Source organism: Sprattus sprattus (assembly GCF_963457725.1).
Source record: "Sprattus sprattus genome assembly, chromosome: 5".
Taxonomy (NCBI): domain Eukaryota; kingdom Metazoa; phylum Chordata; class Actinopteri; order Clupeiformes; family Clupeidae; genus Sprattus; species Sprattus sprattus.
Window position 1 is genome coordinate 12769670 of NC_137924.1, and position 26839 is coordinate 12796508.

The window sequence follows — 26839 nt, forward strand, 5'->3', positions numbered from 1 at the left end:
AGGAGGTGGGCGCTGAGAAGATGGAGATGACTTTCAACTTCCTCCACAGACTCAAAGCCTTCAAGACTCTCATCATCAAGGTGCAATAGGTTACATATTTCGTGACAGTATCAAGTGTTAATATATCTTAAATCTTCTTTGTCTTCATAAATATTCTCTCTATATATCTGTCTTCTGTCTAATGTTATTTTGGTTACTTATTATTTAATCAATATTTGATCTCAATACAGAGAGACAACAGAGTTCAGCCCATGTCCTCAGAAGTCACAGATGCTGAGACTTCCTGTGGTGAAAATGAAGGTAAGTGTTCTAGAAGATTTTCCAGTCAAGGATAATTTCAGTTACAGAAATACATACTGATTTATAACATAGCCTATTGACGGAAGAATATTAGAGTAAAGAAATGTCCTGTTCCTCCTCCTTTGCACTACAGGTCAAACTTCCTCAGTGACACCAGAGGAAAATCCCCATGCATCCTTCTCATGTGATGGAGAATCTCACAACCCAAACCTTTTCTCAAGGATGCTGAAGACCATTACCACAGTCCTGCAGTCCCGTGGGACTTCCACATCAGCATAGTGTAGCCTACATCAGGATTTAGGATGGGCATATAATGACAGGACTATGGATCTGTTATCATGTAAAAAAAAAAAAAGGCCCCAATTATTATTATAATTAGCATTCTTGTCATTATTATTATTATCGCTGTTGTTATTATTAATAAATCAATATCTATTTTTGTACTACTACATCATCATGTTGTGTTTTGAGTTCACAAATAATACAAAAAGGTACAGCACAATGAGGTGCTTTAAGATAAGGCCACAGTATGTTTAGATGAGCCATTAGTTGAATGTACTCACCTCCCTTGGCCTTTCCACATGAAACTTGGCATTATTGTAGCCGCATATGGCTGGTACAGAATAAAGGGGGTGTGTCCCTAGGTGGGCGTGTCCCTTCAGGGTAACACCGGTAGTCGGGCAGGCTCAAAGCACTTTTTGGGCAATACTGTTATTATGATAGTGTATAGCCCTGTTCTGGTGAAACTCCAGATTTAGTATAATTTTCAAACATATTCTTGCCTTCAACTAATAATCCTACATTGTGTAATACATCCATATTTCTCAGAACTAGCATTTCACACAAAAACACAAGAATACATTTTGAGAAGGAGAAATCCCTCCCCCTTGTCACAGAGGCCCTTAGGGGGAAGCGCTTATGGCTTCTATTCTAAGAATAAAGGCGACCTCTAGGGGGAGACGTGCCAGGTATAGGAGGTCAATTCCACAGTCATAGGGGCGGTGAGGGGGTTACGAAGAGGCTCTGGATTTACTAAAAAACGGCCTTGAGGTCAATTTTCTCAGGGGAAATGGCTGACAGGTCTAGGAACTCCTCTGATGATCCAGGGGCTAGGGACAGCAGAGTCTGGGAATGAAGGAGACAGTTCGAGACAGAATGGGCCCCAGCCCACAATTATCTTACCTTTCCAGTCGATGTGGGGGTTATGTTTGGCGAGCCATAGATGGCCAACAACCAAGGGGGCATGTGGGGAGTCGATGACATAAAAACTCACTTGTTGTTGGTTACCAGAAAGGCAGAGACCCACCGGAATGCTGGCTTGTATGACGTTGGCCAGCCTCTGACCATTCAACGCGTTCGCCACCGTGGAGTCTTGAATTCTATGGTTGACAATCCCCACTGAGCCACAAAGCAGAATTCGAGGAAGTTCTCCTCCGCAGCAGAATGAATCAACGCCACCACCTCCTGTTGTTGATCCCCCCACTTCAGGATGGCAGGAAGAGGAGTGCGTTGTTCTGGGCTGAATGGGTGTCACGCTCATCAGTACCCCTCCTACTGGGAAGCGTTGACTTTAGCCGGGCAGGAGGAGATAAAGTGCTCTGGCTGGCCACAGTGCAGGCAGGAACGGGAACTAAAACTTCTCTGTCGCTCAGTCAGGGTCAGACGGGTGTGGTCTATCTGCATGGGTTCTGTTCAAGAAGTGTCAGAAGTCGATAAGGACGTTGTTTGGGTGGCAGGGGTGACCAAAGAGGGCCTGGGAGAACTCTGAAATGCTTTCATGGCATCGTTGCTGCTGTAGCCTCATATCGATCCTGATGGAAAGGGGGGCCTCACAGGTGTTGGGTAGGTCATGGGCGATAAGCTTGTCTTTGAAGTCCTCTGACAGCTCATTCAAGAACATGAAGAGAGTGGAAGAGAGCATCCGGCGTTCCAGCCGGAAGAGGTTGCGAGGGTTCAGTCATAGACACACACTCCTTATCTGTGCAGTGTCGTCCAAGTCATCATAGAAGAGTGAAATGCATAATTGTATCAACTTTCTTTAAATCACCATTACCTTTTTCACCTTCACCAATTACATCAACAAAAGGCACACAACAATAAACACATTTATGATTGATTATTGACCAAATACAATACATATTAATACCTCATCGAAAGGAATCATTCAGTTTAATTAGATCTATGTGTACTTTGAATGAAGGAAACTTCGTGAATGCGACCGTTAGATGGCACTAAACTTCAAGGAATCATCTGGTCAATGCATCCTCAGAGTGTGTATGGCGCAATAGGTGGCAATATTACTTTGCAAAGTAGGCATCTCCTACTGCCTGTATACAGACAGTTTGAGGCTCTTTTCCAATCCAAACCCTAGTCACTCTGACTCTTTTTGTGCGTTCGCTTAAAGAGTCCGCCACATGACATGTCATCCCAAAACCAAGCGGGGAATGGTTGTATCGATACTTGCCTTTCTTGTGTGTGGCTGCTGCCATTTAATCCTGCCTGCCCAGTTCTTTGCAATTATATGTAATTAACACCTACCATCGAAAACAAGTTACCTGACCAGCTAGCCTCTTGTTCAAAATGTTTGTACAGGGAAGACAATTTAATTTTGACAATCAAAATAAATTACTCAAATTGAACTTGAAAAATTGTAATATTGAATTGATACATAGCCTAGGCTACTTCTTGCAGAATGAATTCAGAATGGATAATCAATGTCTGAAAATCCAATTGTCCACTTTACTGTTAAATACACATAATCTTTTAGCCTACGGGGGGATCTAATGAGATGTCGGAGCCTTATCGAGCCTTATCTAGTTCGCGGATAGATAGGCCTGAGCATCTTGGTCCTAGGTGATGTGACTGGCCTGACGTTTGCAGCCTACACGTATGAAAAGTTAAAAATTCCAAACCCAGCTGGGTTGTGGGCCAAATTAATGTTTGTTAGTGTAACGGTAACGGTAGTCCACAATATGAACATGAACACCACCCCTCCCTCTTTTCCCATTCTCTCGTCGGCTGATCAGGTGACCAACGCTGGAGCAGCTGTGCAGCCTCGCAATCGTTCTCCATCACACATTTTCACACTGAAAGGCATTCGCACCTAAGAGGAACGGAAGACAAACCAGCGGAACCACATAATAAAACCCAACTCACTCCGCAGTGGACGTGTTGCCACAGGAAATAAGACATGGGCGACCACACGGCACTTCTGCTGTTGATGGTAGCGACCTTGACGCTTGCCATCGAGGTAAGAAAAACGGCTTTCTCATATCGACCGAAGCAGCAGCAGCCATTTCCCTCTCCTTGAACTAACGTTAGCAGCATACTGTGACGGAGAGACCGAGAAAAAAAATCACAGTTCGACAGAGGATGGAATGACACCGACTGTTAACACAATCAGACAATGTGAAAATGTTGAAGTTATTGGTGCGTTTTGTGACATATTATCTGGTTAATATTGACTTGATATTTGGGAGTTCTACTAAGATTTGTTTTCTGAGCAGCCCAAAAAGCTCTGATCTGGGGGAAAAACTGCCCGTGCTTGGTGCTGTTTTGCGGGGGCAGGGGTATTGGACATACATGATAAAACCTAAATCTATTTTAAGTTTCTGTAGTGTCACGAAGTGTTTTATTTTATTTTTATTTACAAGCTATGACCACCGGTATGTAGTGTATCCATCAGGAAATGGTATTCTGAGGCAGTCAGGGCGTTCATCTATGCACGGATAGCTGGAATGTTATGATCCCATAGCTTCCTCGAAAAGGTCATTATCATTTGGCATTTTCTCTTCATAGTATAGGCGTACAATATCGGACGCTTTTAGGGTGGTGCTGAACCGCATTTCTAGTGCGTTAACTCGCGATTGATGGAAATGCTGATCTGGTTCTTTGCACGGGGCGTGTTGTATAGCCGACGTGTTTTCTGGTAGACGGAACCGATTTCGAAAGTGGATTTGTCCTGGTTTTGATAAGATCAGATCGACTGATAACGTGAAGTAATTAAGAACACGGTAAAATACCGATTGAAAGCCCACTGTTCAGAAAGTGGCAAGTAAACATCCATTCCTGTGATGTCAGGGTGGAATAGCTTAGGTTACCCCCTTGGATAACATTCATTGCACCATAAGTCTATCAATCAGCGTTAGGTTTGAAGTTTTTGACAGGCCAATGGCCAGACTGTGTATAATGCAATTATTATTATTATTTTTTTAAAGCTACAATTTTTAGAAGGTCATTTTTTTCTTTACCAATGGGCAAGTGTTGGTCAGTGGAGCTTCTGCGTTGTTCATGACAGTCACAAACGTTTTCGAATTAAATAAAGTAAAATAAATGTGATGCCAGAAGTTGGTTACCCTCCTGAATAGATCGAGGGAGCAGCGCCCCAGGCCCCGTCAGACTGGTATGAGCTGTGCACAGATGGAGATGTTGCTTGACAGAGGCAAGATGGCGTCGGTTAACTGCGGAGTTGCAGTAACGCAATATGAAACAGTGCCATGAACCCTCTCATCTCACGCTTGACAGTGGTTATAAGCGCAAAGGTGTTGCGCAGATGCTAGATTGAAAGATACGTATTGCAATATATTAGCAAATTGTACATTCTGCTGTCATGGTGCAAGTGCAATCTTGCGTCCCAGCATTTTCAAGGCAGGCCTTATCCTATTTAGGGTTTCTGCAGAATCACAATACCAACAAGTGCCAATGGAGAGTGGTGCGTACCAGAGGTCCATTATCCATGATGATTTAGCTATTATGAATAACTTACCGGTGGCAACGATATGTAGGTTATGATAATGACATGTTCAGACATTCGGACGTGGTACATGTCTTACTGTGAAGTTTGGATGCAAACACCTTTTTGGTAACATTCGTGTCTAAGGGAAGTGAAGTGGACTGTTATAGTTGATCTTTTTCATTTACAGAACTGCAGTTTCAAAATAAAAACACCTTTCATCCGTCAATGCTGTGCATCCACACCCAAAACCAATGTTATCCTAACGCAGTGCTACACCAAGCTTTTAGAAACACAGCACGCTATAGAAGGCTTGGAGAGGTACGCAGTGCACAGCAAAATGCTTGTGCAAGTTTGATGGTTTAAACTTTTGGCTACACCGGGCTTGCTTTTTTTACCTAATATTTTATTTATTTATTTATTTATATGTTTAATGATGTGTCGTACAAACTCTCACCTCACCATAGATGAGGCCTTCTATAGGAGCAGCTCATTTACCAGTGTGCACTCAGGTAAATCTAATTAGACTACAGGAGACGGCAAACCCCTATGGTTGTACCGCAGGAAGGCCTACTGGCAGTCCATGACTTCCAGTTGTGTAATAAGTGACCGGCAGAGCACATATCTCATCTTAGCCGGTAACCTTGAAGGTTTTTTTTTTTTTGCAGACGTAGCCTGTGTGCAGATGAGGGGTGGCACTGGCAGCTTGGACAGGAGGACGCACAGAATGTGCATTTTCCTATTTGCAGGGTAGCGTCTGCTCTCTGCATGCTTCTCGCTTCAGGGTACGCTGACAAGCCTGCTTGCCGTCACACACAACCTCCCTCTGGAGACCATTTTTTTTTTGTGTCAAGGTGGAGGACTTCAGAATGCAGTTGCCTCTCCTGCAGGATTGATGATCTCCATAGAAATACCCACTAACATACACTCTCACCCCACCCCCTACATCCACTGTCATTTATCCCCTAAGGCCAGCTAGAGTGCATCACCCTAGAGGCCAAGTCACTCGTCCCTATCTCCCAGGATGATGTCAAACATATAAACACCAGAGTATTCATGCGTGCAAGCCCATGTTTCAGCTCCCAGAGACGGGGATCAGGAGGCTGTGTGGTGGTGTGAGGGCAGAGACTGCCCGTCGACCTCAGCAGTAGATTGTGTGTTATTCCTAGACAGCCGTGGCAGTCCTTGGTCAGGGACAGTAGCTGCGTGTTTATGCCTTTGTGTCTCTTCACACTAAGGGCAGCAGTGTTCCTGCTGAAGGGAAGTACTGTTAGTCATCTCAGCTGCAACGTCTCAAGGTTGTAGATTAGCCACCACCACTGCAGGAGTCTCTGAGGGACTGTAATGGGACGTACCGAGCTACCGCTGTTATTTGTGTCCACCTTGTTTTCAGAGCGGTGCGTGCCTGACGCCACAGCTTCCTCTGTTTGTGTCACAGAACACAAAAGAGGAGGACAAACAACAATCCCACAAAACCCCCCGGCGGTGCGGGCGGGGGGGAGCAGCGATCGCTTTAGACGGCTGATTCCTTTGTGCCTGTTCCGGTCAGGTCCAGGTCACACAGTGCAAGAATCGTCCACCAGTGATCTCTCTCTCTCTCTCTCTCTCTCTCTCTCTCTCTCTCTCTCTCTCTCTCTCTCTCTCTCTCTCTCTCTTACCTCTTACTTTCCCTCTCTCCCCCCCCTCTCTCACTGTCACTTGTTAACTCTTATTTGTGCTGCAACTCTCTCTAACTTCAGTCATCATTATTTTGTCTCGGTGACAAGCACATTGTGAAGGTCTCTTGTTGCCCCTCTGCCTTTCCTTTTGTTCCTTCATATACTCTGTTACCCCCTCCCTCCCTTTTTCCCTCCCTCCCTCCCTCCCTTTCTCTTTTTAATATCCTTTTCTCCGTTCTCCTTGCACCAGAGCAGATTAAAGCTATGTTTAAGGCTTTTCAATCAGAGCTGGAAAGAGCAGCGCTCTTGTACATTACACCTTACATAACTCTAGTTCTGACCTCACCAGCAGATTAGACCTGGACTCTGCAATCTGTATTCGAAGGCAATATACAAATGTGATGGGGCTTGTTGTGTGCCCCACATTTTATATACAGCTTCAAATATGGGCTTGAGGTGGGGGGTTTTTGTGGATTTTTTTTATTGCCATTTTTGGATCCCTTTTTGGATCAAACTCAGGTGTTTTCCGGTAAATGGGAGTGCTTTGTGCTCACTCCTTAGCTGGCCTAAATGAGCATTGTGGTAGTCATGTCTTTTGTTTTCCCAAAAAAGCTGCGTAGGCCTACATTTTGAAAAATGTCCTTTTTTTCATGTGTACGTGCTGGAAGGTTCTCATTTGTGAAAGTGTCTGCTGTAGTCCTCTGTTAGAGTTGGCCTGCGTTCAGGTGGATTTTAAATTACAGAGGGGATATCAAGCCCTTTGCTTTGGCCGATCTTATTATTTTGAAGAAGGACATTACTTGGAACAATTACAAGTTACATAAAATCGCTACACATGCAATAATATTTTATAACCACTGAAGGTGTTACTTTTAGCACACACACACACACAGACAAACACAAAGTTGGTCCTCTCTCCTGCTGCCTGTTTGGCTTTGAAGGTGATTTGTTCCAGTTGCTGAGCTGTCAAGCCGTCATTATAAATGTAAGCTGGTTGTTTTTCCATGAAGACATTGGGCCCTAATTTCACTGACCAGCAACGGGCAAAGGCTGTCACGCATGAACTAAAGCTATCGTGTGGGAGCATTGCCCTGACCCACCCATGTTTGCATGAATGATCGTGCTCATGGTATTTAATTAGCAACATTATTTTGCACGGCAGACTTTGCTCATTGCTTGTTTCTTTCCTTGTGCCCATCAATGAAAATAGGACCTGATATGTTTCTTTGTGTACAGTACATCTGCACTCCACTCACGCACCAATAATGGATGCCGGCAGCCAGCAAGAACAATGATTCTTCATGGCGGAGTGTCACAGTAAATGATTGTTCGATTGTGCATGATGGTACTGGTTTCAAGGATTTTATGGTCTCCGATCTGTCTCTGCTAGTGGATGCACTAAGTAAAATGTGTGCGCCAGGATGCACCTGGTGTGTTTTGCTATGTCTTGGCAGTGGCTTGTATTGACAATATAACACATCCCCACACATACAGTGACCACAAACACAAATACTCTTATCTGCTCATGCCTTTCCTCATGCCTGTCCTCCTCCCTTTCTTTCTCTCTCTCACTCTTTCTCTCTCTTCTGTCTATCCATCTCCCACTCTCTCTTTTGCAGGTGCCATCGGATGAGTCTGTGGGTTTGCTGGCAGAGCCCCAGGTGGCCATGTTCTGTGGGAAGCTCAACATGCACATCAACATCCAGACCGGCAAATGGGAGCCCGACCCCAGTGGCACCAAGAGCTGCATCGGCACCAAAGAGGGCATCCTGCAGTACTGCCAGGAGGTGAGAGAGATAGAGAGAGAGGGAGAGGGAGAGGGGGAGGGGGAGAGAGAGAGAGATAGAGAGATAGAGAGATAGAGAGATAGAGAGATAGAGAGATAGAGAGATACAGAGATACAGAGAAAGGGAGGGGGAGGGAGAGGGAGAGGACTCGAAGAGCTGTGAGTATGAGAGAACGCAACCAAAAGATGGATGGGAGGGGAAATAATTGGATTCTCAAATTCCGCCTCACTAAAGGCTAGAGTCTCAAGAGAAGGAGTGATAAGTGGAAGGAGGTAAAGAAAGAAGGGAGGAGAGGAGGGTTGGGGTGGGGAAGAATGAGCAGCAGCGGTACTTAAGACAGGAGGGGTGGGGTGGGGCCGCATGAGCAGCAGCAGCAGTACTGTAGACAGGAATTTGTGTCGAGTCATAGTCAGAGGTGGGACGTCCAGGTGAGGAGATGAAGTCCTTCCCAGTATTAGAATCTTCAGGTGAGGAGATGAAGTCCTCCCCAGTATTAGAATCTTCAGGTTAGGAGATGAAGGCCTCCCCAGTATTAGCACTTCAGACCAGGCAAAGCAGTATTACTAAAACCAGTGAGGGGATGCAGCTTTCTTTCCTCTTGCACCCTTGGGGATTTGACACCTTGGGGTTTGCACAGTGCTGTGACACAATGTTTCCTGTTGATGGCAATATATAAATAAATAACATTGACATTGAGTTGGGCTTAGCATCCATTAGACGTCCAGGTGAGGAGATGAACTCTTCCCCAATATTAGCATCTTCAGGTTAGGAGATGAAGGCCTCCCCAGTATTAGCACTTCAGACCAGGCAAAGCAGTATTACTAAAACCAGTGAGGGGATGCAGCTTTCTTTCCTCTTGCACCCTTGGGGATTTGACACCTTGGGGTTTGCACAGTGCCGTGACACAATGTTTCCTGTTGATGGAGAAATATATAAATAAATAACATTGACATTGAGTTGGATTTAGCATATATCAATGTGCTCCCTATGCCGGAGCGCTGCTCCGACAAGAGTTCTCATAAGGAACTTGCTCTTTCTCTCTCCCCACCCCACCCCACCCCGCCCGCCGCCATCAGATGTACCCCGAGCTGCAGATCACCAACGTAGTGGAGGCCAACCAGCCGGCCAGCATTGCCAACTGGTGCAAGAACGGGCGCAGACAGTGCCGCAGCCATGTGCTTATTGTGGTGCCCTACCGCTGCCTTGGTGCGTATGTGGATGTGTCACTCAAACACACATAATAGCTACTGGTTAAGGCGTTATGTTTGTATTTTGTGTTTGTGTGTGTGTGTTAGGCTGTGGATTTCAACATATGGATGCTGTTTCTTCATCAGTGCATTTAATTAACATTTGTACGTGGGTGTGGGTGTGTATGTGTGTGTTCCTCTCAGCTGGAGAGTTTGTAAGCGATGCCCTCCTGGTCCCGGATATGTGCAAGTTCCTGCACCAGGAGCGTATGGACATGTGTGAGAGCCATCTGCACTGGCACACCGTGGCCAAGGAGGTGAGAGAACAAGTGTGACTGCAACATGCGTGCGCACGCACACACGCACGCGCACACACACACACACACACACACACACCATACAGACACACACACAAACACACCCACACACACACCATACAGACACACACACGCACACACACACCATACACACACACACACACACACACACACACACACACACACACACAGCTACAGATGCAATCACTTACACTTTCTACACAATTTACATATTGCCTCTAGCATATATGATGTGAAAGGGAGATGAAAGCAGTTAGCTCCAACAGCTGTGTCTCATACTGCACATACAACCAGGGCAGTACAGTTCCTCCCCTGCTATTGTAGTCCAATAAAAGCATCATTACTCAAGGTATCACATATCTGTACTTAGAACTCTCTGAGAATCATCCATCGTGCAATTGTGCTGAATGATACAGTTACACCTTCAGAAATTAAATCTACAGACAGTTATGGTGTCTGGTTGCACACAAGCCATGCGAGACACAAGACACCTATCAAAGGTGCATACACATTATAATCGTGTGTATATATATGTATATATACTGTATATTTAATCGCACATATAACAGTATTTATGAAAAGATATTTGCGTACATACGCATGATATTTGTAATTAACAAATTGATGACATCAAGAGGAACTGCCAGTGATGCCAGTAGGCTAAACGGTCCACTGGATCACTGCAGTCAGGAGTTGTTGCGCACGTATTATTAATAGTGTAGTGCTATTACTGTTGTAACTGAATTGTCAACATGGCTATCATGCAAATTGTATGGGAAGGCACCATCTGGTTGACTTCAAGGTCTATTTAACAGTACGCAGGTAAAATATGTTTTAATATCATGTTTTCACGATGTAATGGGACGGTACAGACAATGGCGCTCATATGATAGTTTATCATCACTGTCAGTTCAAGATGTTTACACACACACACACACACACACACACACACACACACACACACACACACACACACAGAGTATGTTAAGCCTTTGATTCAAGGGTAGAAATAATCAAAACTAATAAAACAAGGTTTTGCATGTGACCGCATCAAAGAGGAGATGCATGCAGGCATCGACATGGTGCGTAATACATGACATTGAGACATTAACATTAACATGATGTGAATACATGTTGTATATTAAACTTGTTGACCGCAGATGTAAATATGTTCCAGTATGTTGCAGTATGCATAGTTATGAATATTACAGGAGGTCCGCATGTATGTGCAGTATGTTCTGTGAACAGCCTGCTAGCAGCACACAGGCTGCTTCACCCAGAAAGCTCCCGTAGCTAGGCAACCTTTGTCTGTCACCTTCTGCCTGTCATGACTCAACTCTCTCGCCTTCCCTTATCCCCCCCCTTCACCATGCAGTCCTGCGGGGACCGTTCCATGAATCTCCATGACTACGGGATGCTGTTGCCATGTGGCATTGACCGTTTCCGCGGCGTGGAGTTTGTGTGCTGCCCGGTGGAGTCCCAGCGCAACTCTGACAGTGAAGAGCCTGACGATGCTGATTCAGTGGTGTGGTGGGGAGGAGCCGAGGAGAACACTGACAACACTGATGAGAGGTACGCACGCACTCATGCACGCACACACACACACACACATACACACTGATGAGAGGTACGCACACACGCATGTATACACATACACACTGATGAGAGGTACGCACACACGCATGTATACACATACACACTGATGAGAGGTACGCACACACGCATGTATACACATACACACTGATGAGAGGTACGCACGCACTCATGTATACACACACACACTGATGAGAGGTACGCACACACGCATGTATACACATACACACTGATCAGAGGTACGCACGCACTCATGTATACACACACACACTGATGAGAGGTACGCACACACGCATGTATACACATACACACTGATGAGAGGTATGCACACACGCATGTATACACATACACACTGATGAGAGGTACGCACACACGCATGTATACACATACACACTGATGAGAGGTACGCACACACGCATGTATACACATACACACTGATGAGAGGTACGCGCACACGCATGTATACACATACACACTGATGAGAGGTACGCACACACACATGTATACACATACACACTGATGAGAGGTACGCGCACACACATACACACTGATGCACATACGCACCTGATGCACGCACACACACGCACACACACACACATACACACTGATGCACATACGCACCTGATGCACGCACACACACGCACACACACACACATACACACTGATGCACATACGCACCTGATGCATGCACACACGCACACATAGGAGGAGCCGAGGAGTAGACAGACAACACTGATGAGAGGTTTATGTACACACACACACAAACACACACACACACACACACACACACACACACACACACACACACACACACACACAAACAATGGAGTAGCCCAGGTGTACACTCATGAGAGGTATTCATTACACACACACACAAACAGACAAGCACACAAACAGACAAGCACACACATATGCACAAACACACCTTCAATCACATACACTCAAACACACAAACATATACAAAAACCCATGATAGATAATACACAAGCATACACAAAATTCAAAACACATACAGAGAACATGTTGATACCAGGTGCTTATACAACAAATGCATTGACAGTGAGCACACACACGCACACTCACTCATACAAACATGCAAACATGTAGAAAAGATTATTTCCAGCAGGTACATGACTGTTCATGTGAAACGGGTACATTTACAGAGACAGACATGAAACGTTTGTACATGTGTACATGCAGAGTCCAGGCAGAATATGCATGCAGGCATATTTAGAGTACGCACAAACCAATAAATGTATAAACCAATAAATAATAAATGTGCACACAATATTAATGTGTTTGTGTTTGTGTGTGTGTGTGTGTGTGTGTGTGTGTGTGTGTGTGTGTGTGTGTGTGTGTGTGTGTGCACACGTCCATCTGTAGTATGCCTCGTGATCAGATGCCTGTAGATCAGCAGCAGGAAGAGGAGGAGGAGGAGGAGGCCGAGCCAGCCGTGGTGGAGGAGGAAGAGGAGGAGGAAGACGATGACATCATTGATGAGGAAGAGGAGGAGGAGGAGGAGGCTTGGGACAACGATGAGGATGGTGACGGAGTGGAGGACGAGGATGAAGATGATGATGAAGACGACGACGCCACAGATGAACGCGACACCAGCGAACAGACTTCCAACATCGCCATGACAACCACCACCACTACCACCACCACTGAGTCGGTCGAGGAAGTTGTGAGAGGTGAGTGAAACGGAGGGATAATCTCACTGTGTGGGTGCCTGTGTCTGCTTGCCTAATGTCTGACTGTGATCCCAAATGCAAAATGCACCCAATGGCGGCGTTGACGTATTACACCATACCATCTAATGGTGCTTACTTGGTGGTGTTGGGTGGGTAAGTTAGCACAATGGACTGTTTAAAAAAAGAAATGTGGTAGGATGAAGGCTGACCCTAAAGCCCTCATGACTGTGGCCATTAGGGGTTTAACGCTACACTAAATCCGCAGTTTGGTTTGGACCGCGATTTTGGGGTCACGGATCGGTACGTTTTTGGTACAGCAGACTTTTTTTGTTTTCTTTTTTTTATTATTTTAAAATGTAAACAATTAACAATGGTTCATTGGCCAAAGTGCTTGCACTGCTCGGCTTTGAGAATCCTCTGCAAATCCACTAGATTTAGATTAGCCACCATTTTATCCATGAGGCATCATCCAACACCAGTGTTGATTTGTTTCTGAGTTGTGTTTGGCAGGTTGAGTGATGAGAGACTGTCAGACACAGCCTGTTATCAGTCTAAATAAGGGATCAGTTTAGTTGTGTCCTATTTGGTTAACCTTAAAGATTACAGAATGCATAAGAAAAATTAGATTATATTCTCATACCTCCATATTAGGTAACATTTACTGTTTTTCATAATTGGCTGCTATTGGCTTAAATTCAAGGATTTTCTGCAATAGCAGGTTGCAATTTTCTCTTATCGTGCATTACTGCATTACTGCATTACTTGCGATTGATTTTATTTAACTCAAAAACAAGCTTTGGAGAATTCCCGCAGCAAATGAAGTCACTTTGGGCCTCAACTTACAGAACAAACCTTTGCAGGTCTGTGTGTGTGTGTGTGTGTGTGTGTGTGTGTGTGTGTGTGTGTGTGTGTGGAGAGGTGTGGTGTTGGTATGCTTGCCTTAGCTGAATGTTGGCCACTCCATAGTGCTTGTAGCAGAGGTGTGCTGCTGTGTGTGTTGGGGGGGTGGGGGGCATGTTTGAGCATTAGCTTTTAGCATTAGCTCACAATGATTCTCATTAGCAGGACCAATGTAGGTAGGTGTCTGTGTGAGAGGAAGGAAAGGTTAGCACGTATTGGCATAAAGGTGTCTCCCCGTGGCGGAAGTGTGCTAGTGTGTGTGTGTGAGGGGTTGTAGCGTGTTTTAGCATTAGATCACATTCGCCACGTGGTGGTCTGGTGTCTCCTGGTTGCTTGTGATGTATGTGTGTGCTAGTGTGTGTGTGTGAGGGGTTGTAGCGTGTTTAAGCATTAGATCATGTGATGTATGTGTGTGTGAGGGAAGAAGGGCTGGCCTAATGGTCTCTCCCCGTGGCAGAGGTGTGCTAGTGTGTGTGTGTGTGAGGGGTTGTAGCGTGTTTAAGCATTAGATCATATGATGTGTGTGTGTGTGAGGGACGAAGGGCTGGCCTAATGGTCTCTCCCCGCGGCAGAGGTGTGCTAGTGTGTGTGTGTGTGAGGGGTTGTAGCGTGTTTAAGCATTAGATCATATGATGTGTGTGTGTGTGAGGGACGAAGGGCTGGCCTAATGGTCTCTCCCCGCGGCAGAGGTGTGCTAGTGTGTGTGTGTGTGAGGGGTTGTAGCATGTTTAAGCATTAGATCATGTGATGTGTGTGTGTGTGAGGGAAGAAGGGCTGGCCTAATGGTCTCTCCCCGTGGCAGAGGTGTGCTAGCGTGTGTGTGTGTGTGAGGGGTTGTAGCGTGTTTAAGCATTAGATCATGTGATGTATGTGTGTGTGAGGGACGAAGGGCTGGCCTAATGGTCTCTCCCCGTGGCAGAGGTGTGCTAGTGTGTGTGTGTGTGTGAGGGGTTGTAGCGTGTTTAAGCATTAGATCATGTGATGTGTGTGTGTGTGAGGGACGAAGGGCTGGCCTAATGGTCTCTCCCCGTGGCAGAGGTGTGCTAGTGTGTGTGTGTGTGAGGGGTTGTAGCGTGTTTAAGCATTAGATCATGTGATGTGTGTGTGTGTGAGGGAAGAAGGGCTGGCCTAATGGTCTCTCCCCGTGGCAGAGGTGTGCTAGTGTGTGTGTGTGTGTGTGTGTGTGTGTGTGTGTGTGTGTGTGTGTGTGTGAGGGAAGAAGGGCTGGCCTAATGGTCTCTCCCCGTGGCAGAGGTGTGCTAGTGTGTGTGTGTGTGAGGGGTTGTAGCGTGTTTAAGCATTAGATCATGTGATGTGTGTGTGTGTGAGGTAAGAAGGGCTGGCCTAATGGTCTCTCCCCGTGGCAGAGGTGTGCTAGTGTGTGTGTGTGTGAGGGGTTGTAGCGTGTTTAAGCATTAGATCATGTGATGTGTGTGTGTGTGAGGGACGAAGGGCTGGCCTAATGGTCTCTCCCCGTGGCAGAGGTGTGCTGGGCTCCGGCTGAGACGGGGCCGTGTCGGGCCATGCTGCAGCGCTGGTACTTCATGGCAGAGAAGGGCCGCTGTGCGCAGTTCATCTTCGGGGGCTGCGGCGGCAACCGCAACAACTTTGAGTCGGAGGAGTACTGCTTGTCCGTCTGCAGCAGCAGCCTGCGTAAGTCCCTGGCAGAGGAGAAGGAGCTTGCTCTCTTTCTTTCTCTCCCTTGGTCTACGACCCATGTCTCTCTCTCTGTCTCTCTTTGTCTGTCTCTGAGCTCCAAGCGTGTCCTCTTCTTTTAACCTGGCCGTCTCTCCGTCGCCTCCTAAGTCGACTCGGCCGTTTCAACCGCCTGATCTGCTGCGTTTGCCTGCTGCTGGACCGGCTGTCTGTCTGTCTCCATCTTTGCTGCAGTGGGCCGCTTCTCTTTGAAGTATCTTTAGTGCCAAACCTGCCGTTGGAGCTGCCAACACGCTTTCAGACTCTCTCTGTTTCTCTCACAGCGAGCTGAGGATCAGACAGTGCTCTCTCTCTCTCACTCTCTCTCTCTCTCTCACACTCTCTCACTCTCTTAGCCGTAGTGCTAACCTGGTGTTTTAAGAAGGGTATGCCATGTTTGTTTCTTCTCAGAAATGCTGCACAGCCTCTTGTCTACTGCTGTCTCTTCTTATCTCTCTTGCTTTCAGTCATTCCTCTCTCTCTCTGTCTCCCTTTCTCTTTTTCTCTCTCTCTCTCTCTCTCTCTGTCACTCACTCACTATCTCTCTGGGAGACCAGAGATGCTAATCCGGCACTATCCTGTGCTGCCGGTCATTCTTTCCCACACTAGTGCTCTGTTTGGCCAGTTACTGTAGTCACCTGGCCTGAGGGGCTATTGATCAGTGTTGGGATATTTGTTGCATGTGAGTGTGTGTGTGTGAGTGTGTGTGTGTGTGTGTGAGTGTGTGTGTGTGTGTGTGTGTGTGTGAGTGTGTGTGTGTGTGTGTGTGTGTGTGTGTGTCAGTAATATATATAAACCTGATGAATTCAAAACTTGTCTCCGCTAATAATGCTATATCAGGCATATACTATATATATATAGCATTATTACAGCATTATTACTGGATACAAGTTTTGAATTGATCAGGTTTTTTCTTTTTATATATATATACACAGTATACATATAAAGAAAAACCTGATAAATTCAATACTTGTCTTAAGTAATAATGCTATATATATATATATAACAAAAAAACAACCTGATAAATTCAAAACTTGTCTCCGGTAATAACGCTTATACCAAATATAAACAGTAATTGTATTTTTGTATTTTATTGATTAATGTCGTCACAAAATCTGACCGCTCCCTACTCTCATTAGACAGCATTGGGGATTTTATCCAGTCACGTTTCACTCTCTGTGAAGCTTCAGTCTGAGCTCCGCCAGACACATCATGGTGATCATCTAATTAGATGATTCTATTTTTACGAGGACTGCAAAATCTATTGGAAACATCAACCTCTCTCTGGGTTTGTTTGATAGCCTATAACGTCATGTTAAACGCCAGGGGCGGACTGGCAACAAAAAGCTGCCTAGGTATTTGATACGCCAAATACAAACTGGCACATGTTTATCGATCAACAAATCGTTAATTAAAAAACACAACCTGCTATTTGTATTGTATAATATTGAATCTGCGCGGTTTCCAGCTCCTTCCTATCCCTTTCTTTTTCAGTGTCATGGTCACCTGTTTGTTTAGATTGTATAGTAAGTATTTAACAGCAAACATCATTTGTACTGCTGGGCTCACTGTCAAAAAGCCTTGCAGGCTATAACGTGACAGAGTTGATGAGTAAGCCTACTCTGGAGAAATTAGCTGTCCATTCTCATTATTTCATTGTGTGTGTGTGTGTGTGTGTGTGTGTGTGTGTGTGTGTGTGTGTGTGTGTGTGTGTGTGTGTGTGTGTGTGTGTCTGTTTGTGTGCCTGCGTCTCCACTCAGCTGAGTCAGGCAGTCTGACCTTTGAGCTTTGGGTGATATGTAGCCAGGCTTCCCTCATCCTAACTGCAGCACACTAAATAACAGTAAAAGTGAGATATGTGTGGGTAGAGGAATGTGTGTGTGTGTGTATGTTTGTGTTTGTGCGTCTGGGTGCGTCGGTGTCAGCGAGTTCACCTGAGCTACTAACCTGCTGACCTCTGCAGTGCTTGTGTGTTTCCTCACTGGTTTCATGGGCTCCGTCCTCCTCTTTCTAAGTCACTTTCTCTCAAACACACACACACACACACACACACACACACACACACACACACACACACTCACGCACACACACTAACACTGTGCAGACACAGTCCAAACACAGTCAGCGGTGGGATCAGCAGGCAGTGGTACGTGTGTGTGTGTGTGTTCCAGTGGCCCTGCGGTAGTTTCCGCTCAGTTAAGCACAAAGCAGAGTGGCCTCTGTCTCTGTGGGAGAGTGTGGCTGTTGTGCCTCCATAGCGACAGGGCTGTGCTCCCTTATCTGATCACCGTCAGCCCACATCAGCGTGCCTGCTGCTCCTACTGCCCAGACGGGCTAGAGACCACACACACACACACACACACACACACACATATATACACGCACAGATACGCAGACACATATTCTTACTCAACACATTTATACACAAAATACCCACATTCGGTATGAAGCTATCTGACCCACATGCACACACTCTTTTAAATAGTAATTAAAAAGCCTGCAGTCTCGCCCGTGTGTGTTGTCACAATCTTGTGGCTGCTTTCTTCTCCGTCCGTCCGTCTTCTTAGACTAACCACCATGCTCACGTGCCAGTTGATGATGCATGGTTTTTGTTTCTGTCCCATCCTCTCTCTCTCTCACACACACACACACACACACACACACACACACACACACACACACACACACACACACACACACACACACACACACACCATCCTACCTCCCCAGTGCCCACCATGGCCCCCAGCCCCCCCAACGCCGTGGACCGCTACCTGGAGGCACCTGGCGATGTGAACGAACACTCCCACTTCCAGAAGGCCAAGGAGAGCCTGGAGGCCAAACACCGCGAGAGAATGAGTCAGGTGAGAAAGGGAGAGATGGAGAGGGGAGAAGGGGGAGGGAGGGAGGGGAGAGATGGATAGATGGAGAGATGTAGAGGGGAGAAGGGGGAGGGAGGAGAAGTGAATAACACAAAGGAGGGGTGGGGCTGCCATTTCTACATATTGGACAGAGAGGAGGAGTGAAAGTGTCTGAGGAAAGGCGCGTGTAAATACCCTGAAGACTCTGGAGATACTGGAGTCCAAGACACATTGGGAGAGAGTTTCAGATCTTCAGTTTCAGTTTCACGTTTTTAAGTGTGAATGCAACATCTTTCACAACTACATAGGCCATGTTTCCTTTTCCCACACTGTAAACCTGAACAAGTTCAGAGAACTTAAAACTTTTGATGTAACCGATTACATAAGAAAATTTGAGTACATATATTATTTTTTTTAAGTAAACTTAACTCAAAAATTAGTTTTTGATAATATTTTTGAGTTAAGTTTACTTAAAAAAAATAATATGTGTACTCAAATTTTCTTATGTAATCGGTTACATCAAAAGTTTTGAGTTCTCTGAACTTGTTCAGGTTTACAGTGCAAAATCAGCAGCTTAACATAGAAATGTGGCCAGTGGCTGTGCAGGAGATGGCTAACGCTCCACCGTGAGCAGAATAGTGCCTGTCACACATGCATAGATTCCCTTCACTGATAGAATTCACATTTTGTGTGTCTTGGTGGCTTAAGCTTAATGTGTCTCAGATCAACCCTGGATGTGCCTGCGCAACAGCACGATTTCTGTGGTATTAGTCATCCTAACAGGAGGCTGCATTTAGGGCCAGGACTCATTTGTATTGAAGGGAAAGTAGGACAGGATGCAGTCGGATTTCTGTTTGACCAAGGGAGGGGGGAGGGAGGGCATTTATGTGGCCAGGTGTTGAGGCAGTGCAGATAAACCATGCCTGGATATAATCTGGATGGGATTCATCAATGAAACGGTGTGTTCAGTCTTTCTGATGCCTAGTACTGTAGTATCAAATGTAATTAGGATGTTGTCTATCCTTTCCAATTTTGTACTCTTACATTTTACTATTTTTTCTACTCTACTGTGATGCAAACCTTCCAACCTAGGGAGAGCGCAGGAGCAGCATGTCTGTAGAGGTGTATGCCATAGGCATATGAGATATAAGGCATACAGTATACCATGCAGAGGAGGGACTGACCCCGTTTCTTCTGACCTTTTCTTCTCTTTAGGTGATGAGGGAATGGGAGGAGGCTGAGAGGCAGGCCAAGAGCCTACCTCGTGCTAGCAAAAAGGCCCTCATCCAGGTAACACACTGCGCTCTCTCTCTCTTTCTTTTTCTCTCTGTTTTTCTTTCTTTCTTATTTTCTTCCTCTCTCTCTCTTTCTCTCTCTCTTTCTCACACACATCTGTCTCTGTCTCTTTCTTTCTTTCTTATTTTCTTTCTCTCTCTCTCTCTCTCTTTCTCACACACATCTGTCTCTGTCTCTTTCTTTCTTTCTTATTTTCTTTCTCTCTCTCTCTCTCTCTCTCTCTCTCTCTCTCTCTCTTTCTCACAGACATCTGTCTCTGTCTCTTTCTTTCTGTTCTTATTTTCTCTCTCTCTCTCTCTCTCTCTCTTTCTCACACACACAGAAACACACACAGTCCTGTGTTTGGTCTTGTCAAGAGCTGAGTCATTGGAGCCCTCTGGGTTGTTGTTGTTGTTGTTGTTGAGCTCCAGTAGGCTGAGCGTTGCTCTCGGTGTTGGTGGAGTTCGTGAGCACAGGCAGTCGTGCTGCCGGCCGCCAGCTACCGCGCAGCGCTCAGGGTTCAGATAGACATTTGTGGTGATTAAGGTCGGGGCGGGTCACTCTTGTCCCACCTGGCTTGGGTTGGGTACTGGAGTAATCATGGCCAGTCGTCATTAGTCTGGGGACCGTGCTAATGCATTATGTCAGAGCAGCTATTGCATAACGTGATGGACTTAACTCTGTGTGTGCGTGCGTGCGTGCGTGCGTGCGTGCGTGCGTGTGTGTGTGTGTGTGTGTGTGTTTGTGTTTATACGTTTATATATACTGTATATCTCTGTCTTTTCTAACCCCCCTCCCTCCCTCTCTCTCTCTCTCTGACTCTCTCTCGCTCTCTCTCTCTCTCTCTCTCTCTCTCTCTCTCTCTGCAGCGCTTCCAGATGAAGGTGGAGGCTCTGGAGCAGGAGGCCGCCAGCGAGCGCCAGCAGCTGGTGGAGACGCACATGGCCCGGGTGGAGGCCCTCCTCAACGACCGCCGGCGCCTGGCCCTGGAGAGCTACCTGACCGCCCTGCAGGCCGATCCCCCTAGGGTACGGCACAACCCACTCTCCCAGACCCATTAAGGGACAGAGCCTAATGCAATACTGCAATACCTAATGCATACTGAATAATGTGTACACAACCACACAAACACAAGGACAATGGATCTGGAACCTCACCTCGCCATGAGGGTACACACACACACACACACACACACACACACACACACACACACACAGCCTTTGTTGTTTACACAGGCATGTAAACACACACTCACACGATCATGGCTCATCTCACGCCACTTCTGCAGTCTCCCTCCTAGCCTCGAAGTCTCAAACTTTCACTCCCCTCTCTCTTTCTCTCGCCTCTCTCTTCTTCTCTCTCTCTCTCTCTCTCTCTATATATATATATTTATGTGTGTGTGTGTGTGTCCTCTCCAGCCCCGTCAGGTGTTCACCCTGCTGAAGAAGTATGTGCGTGCTGAGCAGAAGGACAGGCAGCACACTCTGAAGCACTTTGAGCACGTGCGCATGGTGGACCCCAAGAAAGCAGCCCAGATCCGACCTCAGGTAGCCCCCCAGCCCCCCAGCACCAGTCACATATCCTGCCAAATGAAATGTTTCAAAGCACGCACTTTCATAATGCTTTTCTCTACCAAAGCTGCATTTTCATTGTCTGGGAAGTCCCGCCCCTCTTCTTCCGGCAAATTTGATTTTGCCTGAGAAGTGGGTCTGGCAAAGATTGCACAGGAGTTCACTACAGCATTCTCAGGATCTCTGGGACCAATCTCAAACTGGCTTTTGGCTACCTGGCGCGCCATTGGCGGATTTAAAATAACCACGTCTACGTAACAAAAGCGAAAGCAAAGAGAAAAGCACAGCAAAACTATATTCTGCTCTCGCGGCTGTCTTGGATGATTTCAAAGGCAAGTTTTCTTTGAAAATAGAACAGAAACCTGCTCTGGAACAATTCATACAGAAAAAATATGTGTTTGCTTTATTACCGATCGTTGTATCGTTGTATAGTATCGTTGGTCTGATTGGTTAAAGGCGTGTCCAATTACGTGACTGAAGTGGACCTCCATTTAGTACTTCGCCAGACTAACTGAGCAAATGAAATGCAGTGAAGGGGCGGGGGATTCCCAGACAAGCATTTTCATACATTATAACGTAGATTAAAGTGATACGGTGCACAAGCTGTTTGACATGTGCTTATTTTGCATTGGATAGAAGGGAATGTGTTAAACTGAGTCATTGGCAGGGGGCCTTGAGAAGTTTTGATTGTCGAGCTTGACCCCATCTTTTGACCCTCTGTCCTAGGTGCTGTTCCACCTCCGTGTGATTGAGGAGCGCATGAACCAATCGCTGGGCTTCCTCTACAAGGTGCCCATGGTGGCCGATGACATCCATGACCAAGTGGGTGAGTGAGTGCCCGCACGCAGACACACACATGCACGCCACAAAAATGTGGCTGTGCATATTTGCACTTGATCCATTATAATGCACACACACACAGTCACATGATTAGTAGGCAGACATTAACAGATATGAAAATGTAAGGCACAGGGCCAATAGATGTGTCTGGTATGTGACTAATTGATGTTCTGAACATACTTTATTTCTCTCTCTCTCTCCTGGCTCTTTCTCGCTCTTTCTCTTGCTGTCTCTCTCTCTTTCTCTTTCTCTCTCTGTCTCTCTGTCTCTTTCTCTCTCTCTGTCTCTGTATCTGTCTCTGTATCTGTCTCTCTGTCTCTCTCTCTCGCTCTCTCTCTCTCTGTCTCTCTGTCTCTTTCTCTCTGTCTCTGTCTGTCCGTCCTCCTCCCTCTCTCCTCTCGCCCCCCATAGCGTTGCTGATGCAGAGGGACCAGTCAGAGGTGGCCCAGCAGGTGTCGTCTCTGCAGACGGAGAAGCGCGTGAGCTACGGCAACGACGCCCTGATGCCCTCCCAGACCTACAGCACCACCCCACTGGACTCCGTGCCCCCCGAGCAGGACGGCCTGGGCTTCGTCCACCCCGAGAGCTTCAACCAAGCCAACACCGAGAACCACGGTAAACACTTCACCAACCACACTATTCACCAAGCCAACACCCATGAACCACGGTAAACACTTCACCAACCACACCAGTCACCACACACCAACACTGAGGAACAACTCGCAACCCAAATTATAACCAACAACAGACAACTACATCACAGCCAGAACCACAGTAAACAGTAGCTGCTTCTCTCACAACAACTAGAGCTAGAGAACTAGAACTAGGAAGAGAACTAGAACTAGACAAGAAGGCCACACAGTGTGTGCAGGTGTTCCAGGTGTGCTGGCTCCTGTGCTTTCAGTGGGTCTGGTGGTTAATATAGGCATGTAAATGTTTTGGCATGATTTTCTTATAGTTGAACCAGTTGATGCCCGCCCCATTCCTGATAGAGGTCTTCCCACTCGTCCTGGTATGTATAAGAGGCTGTGATATTCCAGCTCTATATCTATCCTTGTGGGTGTGAGAGTGTGCATAGGTATATCTTTGTCCTTCAATGTGTGTGTGTGTCTTTGTGTGTTTCTCTCTGCAGTGTCTGGTCTGAGACCTGAGGAGATGCCTGAGGTCCGCATGGACCCCGAAGACAGACAGGGCGCCGGCTATGAAGTACATCACCAGAAACTGGTCCATCCTCTTTCCATCCCCCTTTTTCCCACGCACACATTTCCTCTACTAAAAATGCATGTGTACTGTGTGTTTGTTTTAATCACCACCCCCTGCTAGTTCTGTGCAACCCCAGTGTCATCTGTAGGTGCTTGTTTAGAGGTGTGAGTGATCTATTTGATACAGCAACGTGATTGGTGTTCAGGTGATTGACTGGTCCTCTGCCCTCTCAGGTGTTCTTCGCTGAAGATGTGGGCTCCAAAAAGGGTGCCATTATCGGGCTGATGGTCGGCGGCGTTGTCATAGCAACTGTCATCGTCATCACTTTGGTCATGCTGAGGAAGAAGCAATACACCTCCATCCACCATGGTGTCATAGAGGTGAGGGTGCAGAATCTCTCTCTCTCTTTCTCACACACACACTCTCTCTCTCTCTCTCTCTCTCTATCTCTCTCTCTCTCACACACACACACACTCTCACACATGCATGATGCTTCAGGATTTTCTGGCCTGGCAATTGTCTAGCATGCAAATTATGCAAACAGTGAGTATTTGTATTTACATGGATGCCTGACATCTCTGCTCCACCTGAGAGACTCATTCTGCCTTTTCTTTCTTTCTTTCTTTCTCTCCTTGTCTCTCTCTCTCTCTCTCAGGTGGATGCCGCCATCACTCCGGAAGAGCGCCACCTGACCAAGATGCAGCAGAATGGCTATGAGAACCCCACCTATAAGTACTTTGAGCAGCTGCAGAATTAAACCCCCCCCAGCTACCCCAGCTTCCACTCAAACGCACGCACGCGCTCATAGCAGCTCCATCCCTCTCCAGCGCACCATCCAGCACCCCTCAGACCTCACCTCCCCCCCACCCCACCCAACCCCCATGCTCCCCTCCAAAGCCCAGGGGCAACACCGGCACAGCCGTCTGACCAGTCACAACACCCCACCCCACCCCGGGCGACCATAGTCGCCTGACTGCTTTACCCAATCACAGACAGGCTGAGATGCCTTTCTTCGCTGGGCACAGATTCAGAGATGATTGTAATGGAAAAGACCCACCCGAGGTCCATCTGTCTGTCTGTCCATCTGTGTGCCCTCACGCTGTGCTGTGGCGCCCAGTGCTGCCACTCTTGCTGCACTCTGGGTAAGGGAGGTGTGTGGGGGAGAGGGGGGTGCCATCTTCAGTTCTCCTATCTTCCCCCAAATCCTTCCCTCCCTTCTCCGTCTCCCCAACCCCACCTGCACCCCCTCCATTGCCTCCATCTCTGACCCATTCCACACAGATGACAGCTGTGCTATGTTCGGGCACGGCCTGCCCTATTACACACCCCCAACACACCCCACCCCCACCCCCAAAAGAACATAACCCCCCTCACTTCACTCAGGCACCCTCCAGATGAGGTCATCCTCCAGCACATTTCAAGAGAATTACTCCAGGTTTCCTTTTTTTCCAGAAAAAACAATGAAAAGACAAAAATATATATACTGCAACACTTACGGAGATAAGCAATGAATGTTTCTTTTTTATTTGGTGTGTAATAATGTGTTGAAATAAGGCAGAAACCTTAGCTGTTTATCTATGTAGTGCATGACGATTTTTTGACGGGGAGACAGACAGCCCAGGGCTCACACCAGCTCGCCTGGACCCCGCCGCCTCCCGCGTAGAGTTTAGAAGGATTGTACATTTTAGTGTCCTCTTGTGATCACGTGATTTTAAAAATGAAGAAGAAAAAAAAAATGAGAAACTGAGAAAAAAAAAATCCTAAATCCACTCTGCTTCTTTCTCATCACAGAGACATGGCTTTGAAAATGAGGTCTGCGCTTTTTCGGTTTATTTGTTTTTGTTGTTGTTTATTTTCTTTAAGGACTGTGCTACACACCCCTTCTAGCATGGGGGCTGGATATCCTGTAATGTAATATATATATAAGGAAAGCTTAATATTATCCTAAGTTTGAGGCTTCTTTTTCTCGTCTGAGAGAGAAAATTATTCTCGCGCACGCCGTTTTTTCTTGAGAGGGAATGCACAAGTTACCCTATTACGTTTTCATTCCACGTTAAGGATTCTTGGGATGTGGTTTGGAAAAGATCGGGAATGGTTTTACTGAAGTATAAATGGGATTGTGTTTCCGAGTGAGGCCAAAAAACAAAGTAATAACCCTCCATTTTGGTTCTCTGTATATTTCATTTCCCTCAAGATGTCCAAGCATTCTACTTCAGAAAAAAAAACAAATAAACAAATGAATTTCCAGTGTCTGTGATATTCACGAGCACGGAATGGGATAGTGTCTAGAACACCTCTGAATCAGCCTTTTTTCCTCCTTTCCTCTCGACTACTCAATGTCTTCTTGCTCTTTCACGCTCACTGTTCTGGTGCCGAGTCAGCAGTTATGGCGTGCTGATGGATTCGCCTGAGGGTTAATAGAAGTAGGCTGTGGGCTCAAAGGTTGATCGAGAGAGTCAGTGTGCAAATCTGAAATACAGCCTTTACTCTTCAATGTCTCATTCTCACACACACACACACACACACCGGACACACAACTTACACACGCCTTGTGGTATGTGTGTGGTGCCTGTTTCAGGCCTCTGTTGTCTCAGAAACACATGCATGATCATTGTGCAGTAGTTACTGGATGGCCGATATCTAGTCACACCTAAGAACGAGGATTCACATTAGTTGTTTGATAGGTCGAGTGAATTGACTGGAAGTGAAACCCGAGTCATCACTGTAGTCACTGGGGGAAAGTGGATTGGTCAAGAGGCCATGATGTGGGTTATGATTCATAGTGCATTCTGAGGGGCCGGGCCGGGTCTCCTAACAAAATGAATGTGACTTTAAACATTAGTGCAATTAATGACACACCTCATGGACCGACACTATATACAACACTAGCACACACTCAAACAAAGCACTTAAAAGGTCTCAGTCCGTATTCCTTTGTAAAGAGTTGAGTTCTAGCAATGGTTAAACTGAAATGGAGGAGGTGATCGCATTCTGTTTTTTTCCTCTGATATTTCCTTCTCTCTCTCTGTGACTGTTTTTCCCCTCTGTGTCTGTATAAATCATCAGCTTAGAAAGAGGGGGGGAAGCTTTCTACACTGTATCCCATGAATAAAGTTTTGAATGTACATACAGATTCCACTGAGTTGTTGTCACTTCTGAGAAAGAGCATTTGTGTGTGTGTGTGTGTGTGTGAGTGAGTGAGTGAGCA

At 46.3% G+C, this 26839-nt stretch overlaps 1 protein-coding gene across 3 annotated transcripts; it reads left to right on the forward strand.

Moving 5' to 3' along the window:
* The first annotated feature begins 3392 nt into the window (after window positions 1-3392).
* Window positions 3393-26764, forward strand: appb (amyloid beta (A4) precursor protein b). Of its 3 annotated transcripts, none has more exons than XM_080839519.1 (17): window positions 3393-3550; window positions 8310-8477; window positions 9554-9683; window positions 9869-9981; window positions 11378-11574; window positions 12979-13286; window positions 15669-15839; window positions 18612-18745; window positions 19958-20032; window positions 20887-21045; window positions 21436-21564; window positions 22315-22414; window positions 22840-23043; window positions 23387-23440; window positions 23561-23652; window positions 23865-24011; window positions 24287-26764. In XM_080839519.1, the coding sequence occupies exons 1-17, from the start codon at window positions 3491-3493 to the stop codon at window positions 24386-24388; spliced, it is 2343 nt and encodes a 780-aa protein (XP_080695645.1). In that variant the 5' UTR covers window positions 3393-3490; the 3' UTR covers window positions 24389-26764. The 3 variants fall into 3 exon arrangements, with proteins under 3 accessions (XP_080695645.1, XP_080695646.1, XP_080695647.1); XM_080839520.1 differs by having other exon boundaries at window positions 23561-23634; XM_080839521.1 differs by lacking the exon at window positions 15669-15839.
* Window positions 26765-26839: the final 75 nt, after the last annotated feature.

Excerpts from the sequence above, each read along its gene's own strand:
- appb (XM_080839519.1), top strand. The coding sequence starts at position 3,491 with ATGGGCGACCACACGGCACTTCTGCTGTTGATGGTAGCGACCTTGACG. Across the intron at positions 23,441-23,560 it reads AGGTCTTCCCACTCGTCCTG|TGTCTGGTCTGAGACCTGAG; the intron begins GTATGTATAAGA and ends TTCTCTCTGCAG. Across the intron at positions 23,653-23,864 it reads AAGTACATCACCAGAAACTG|GTGTTCTTCGCTGAAGATGT; the intron begins GTCCATCCTCTT and ends CTGCCCTCTCAG.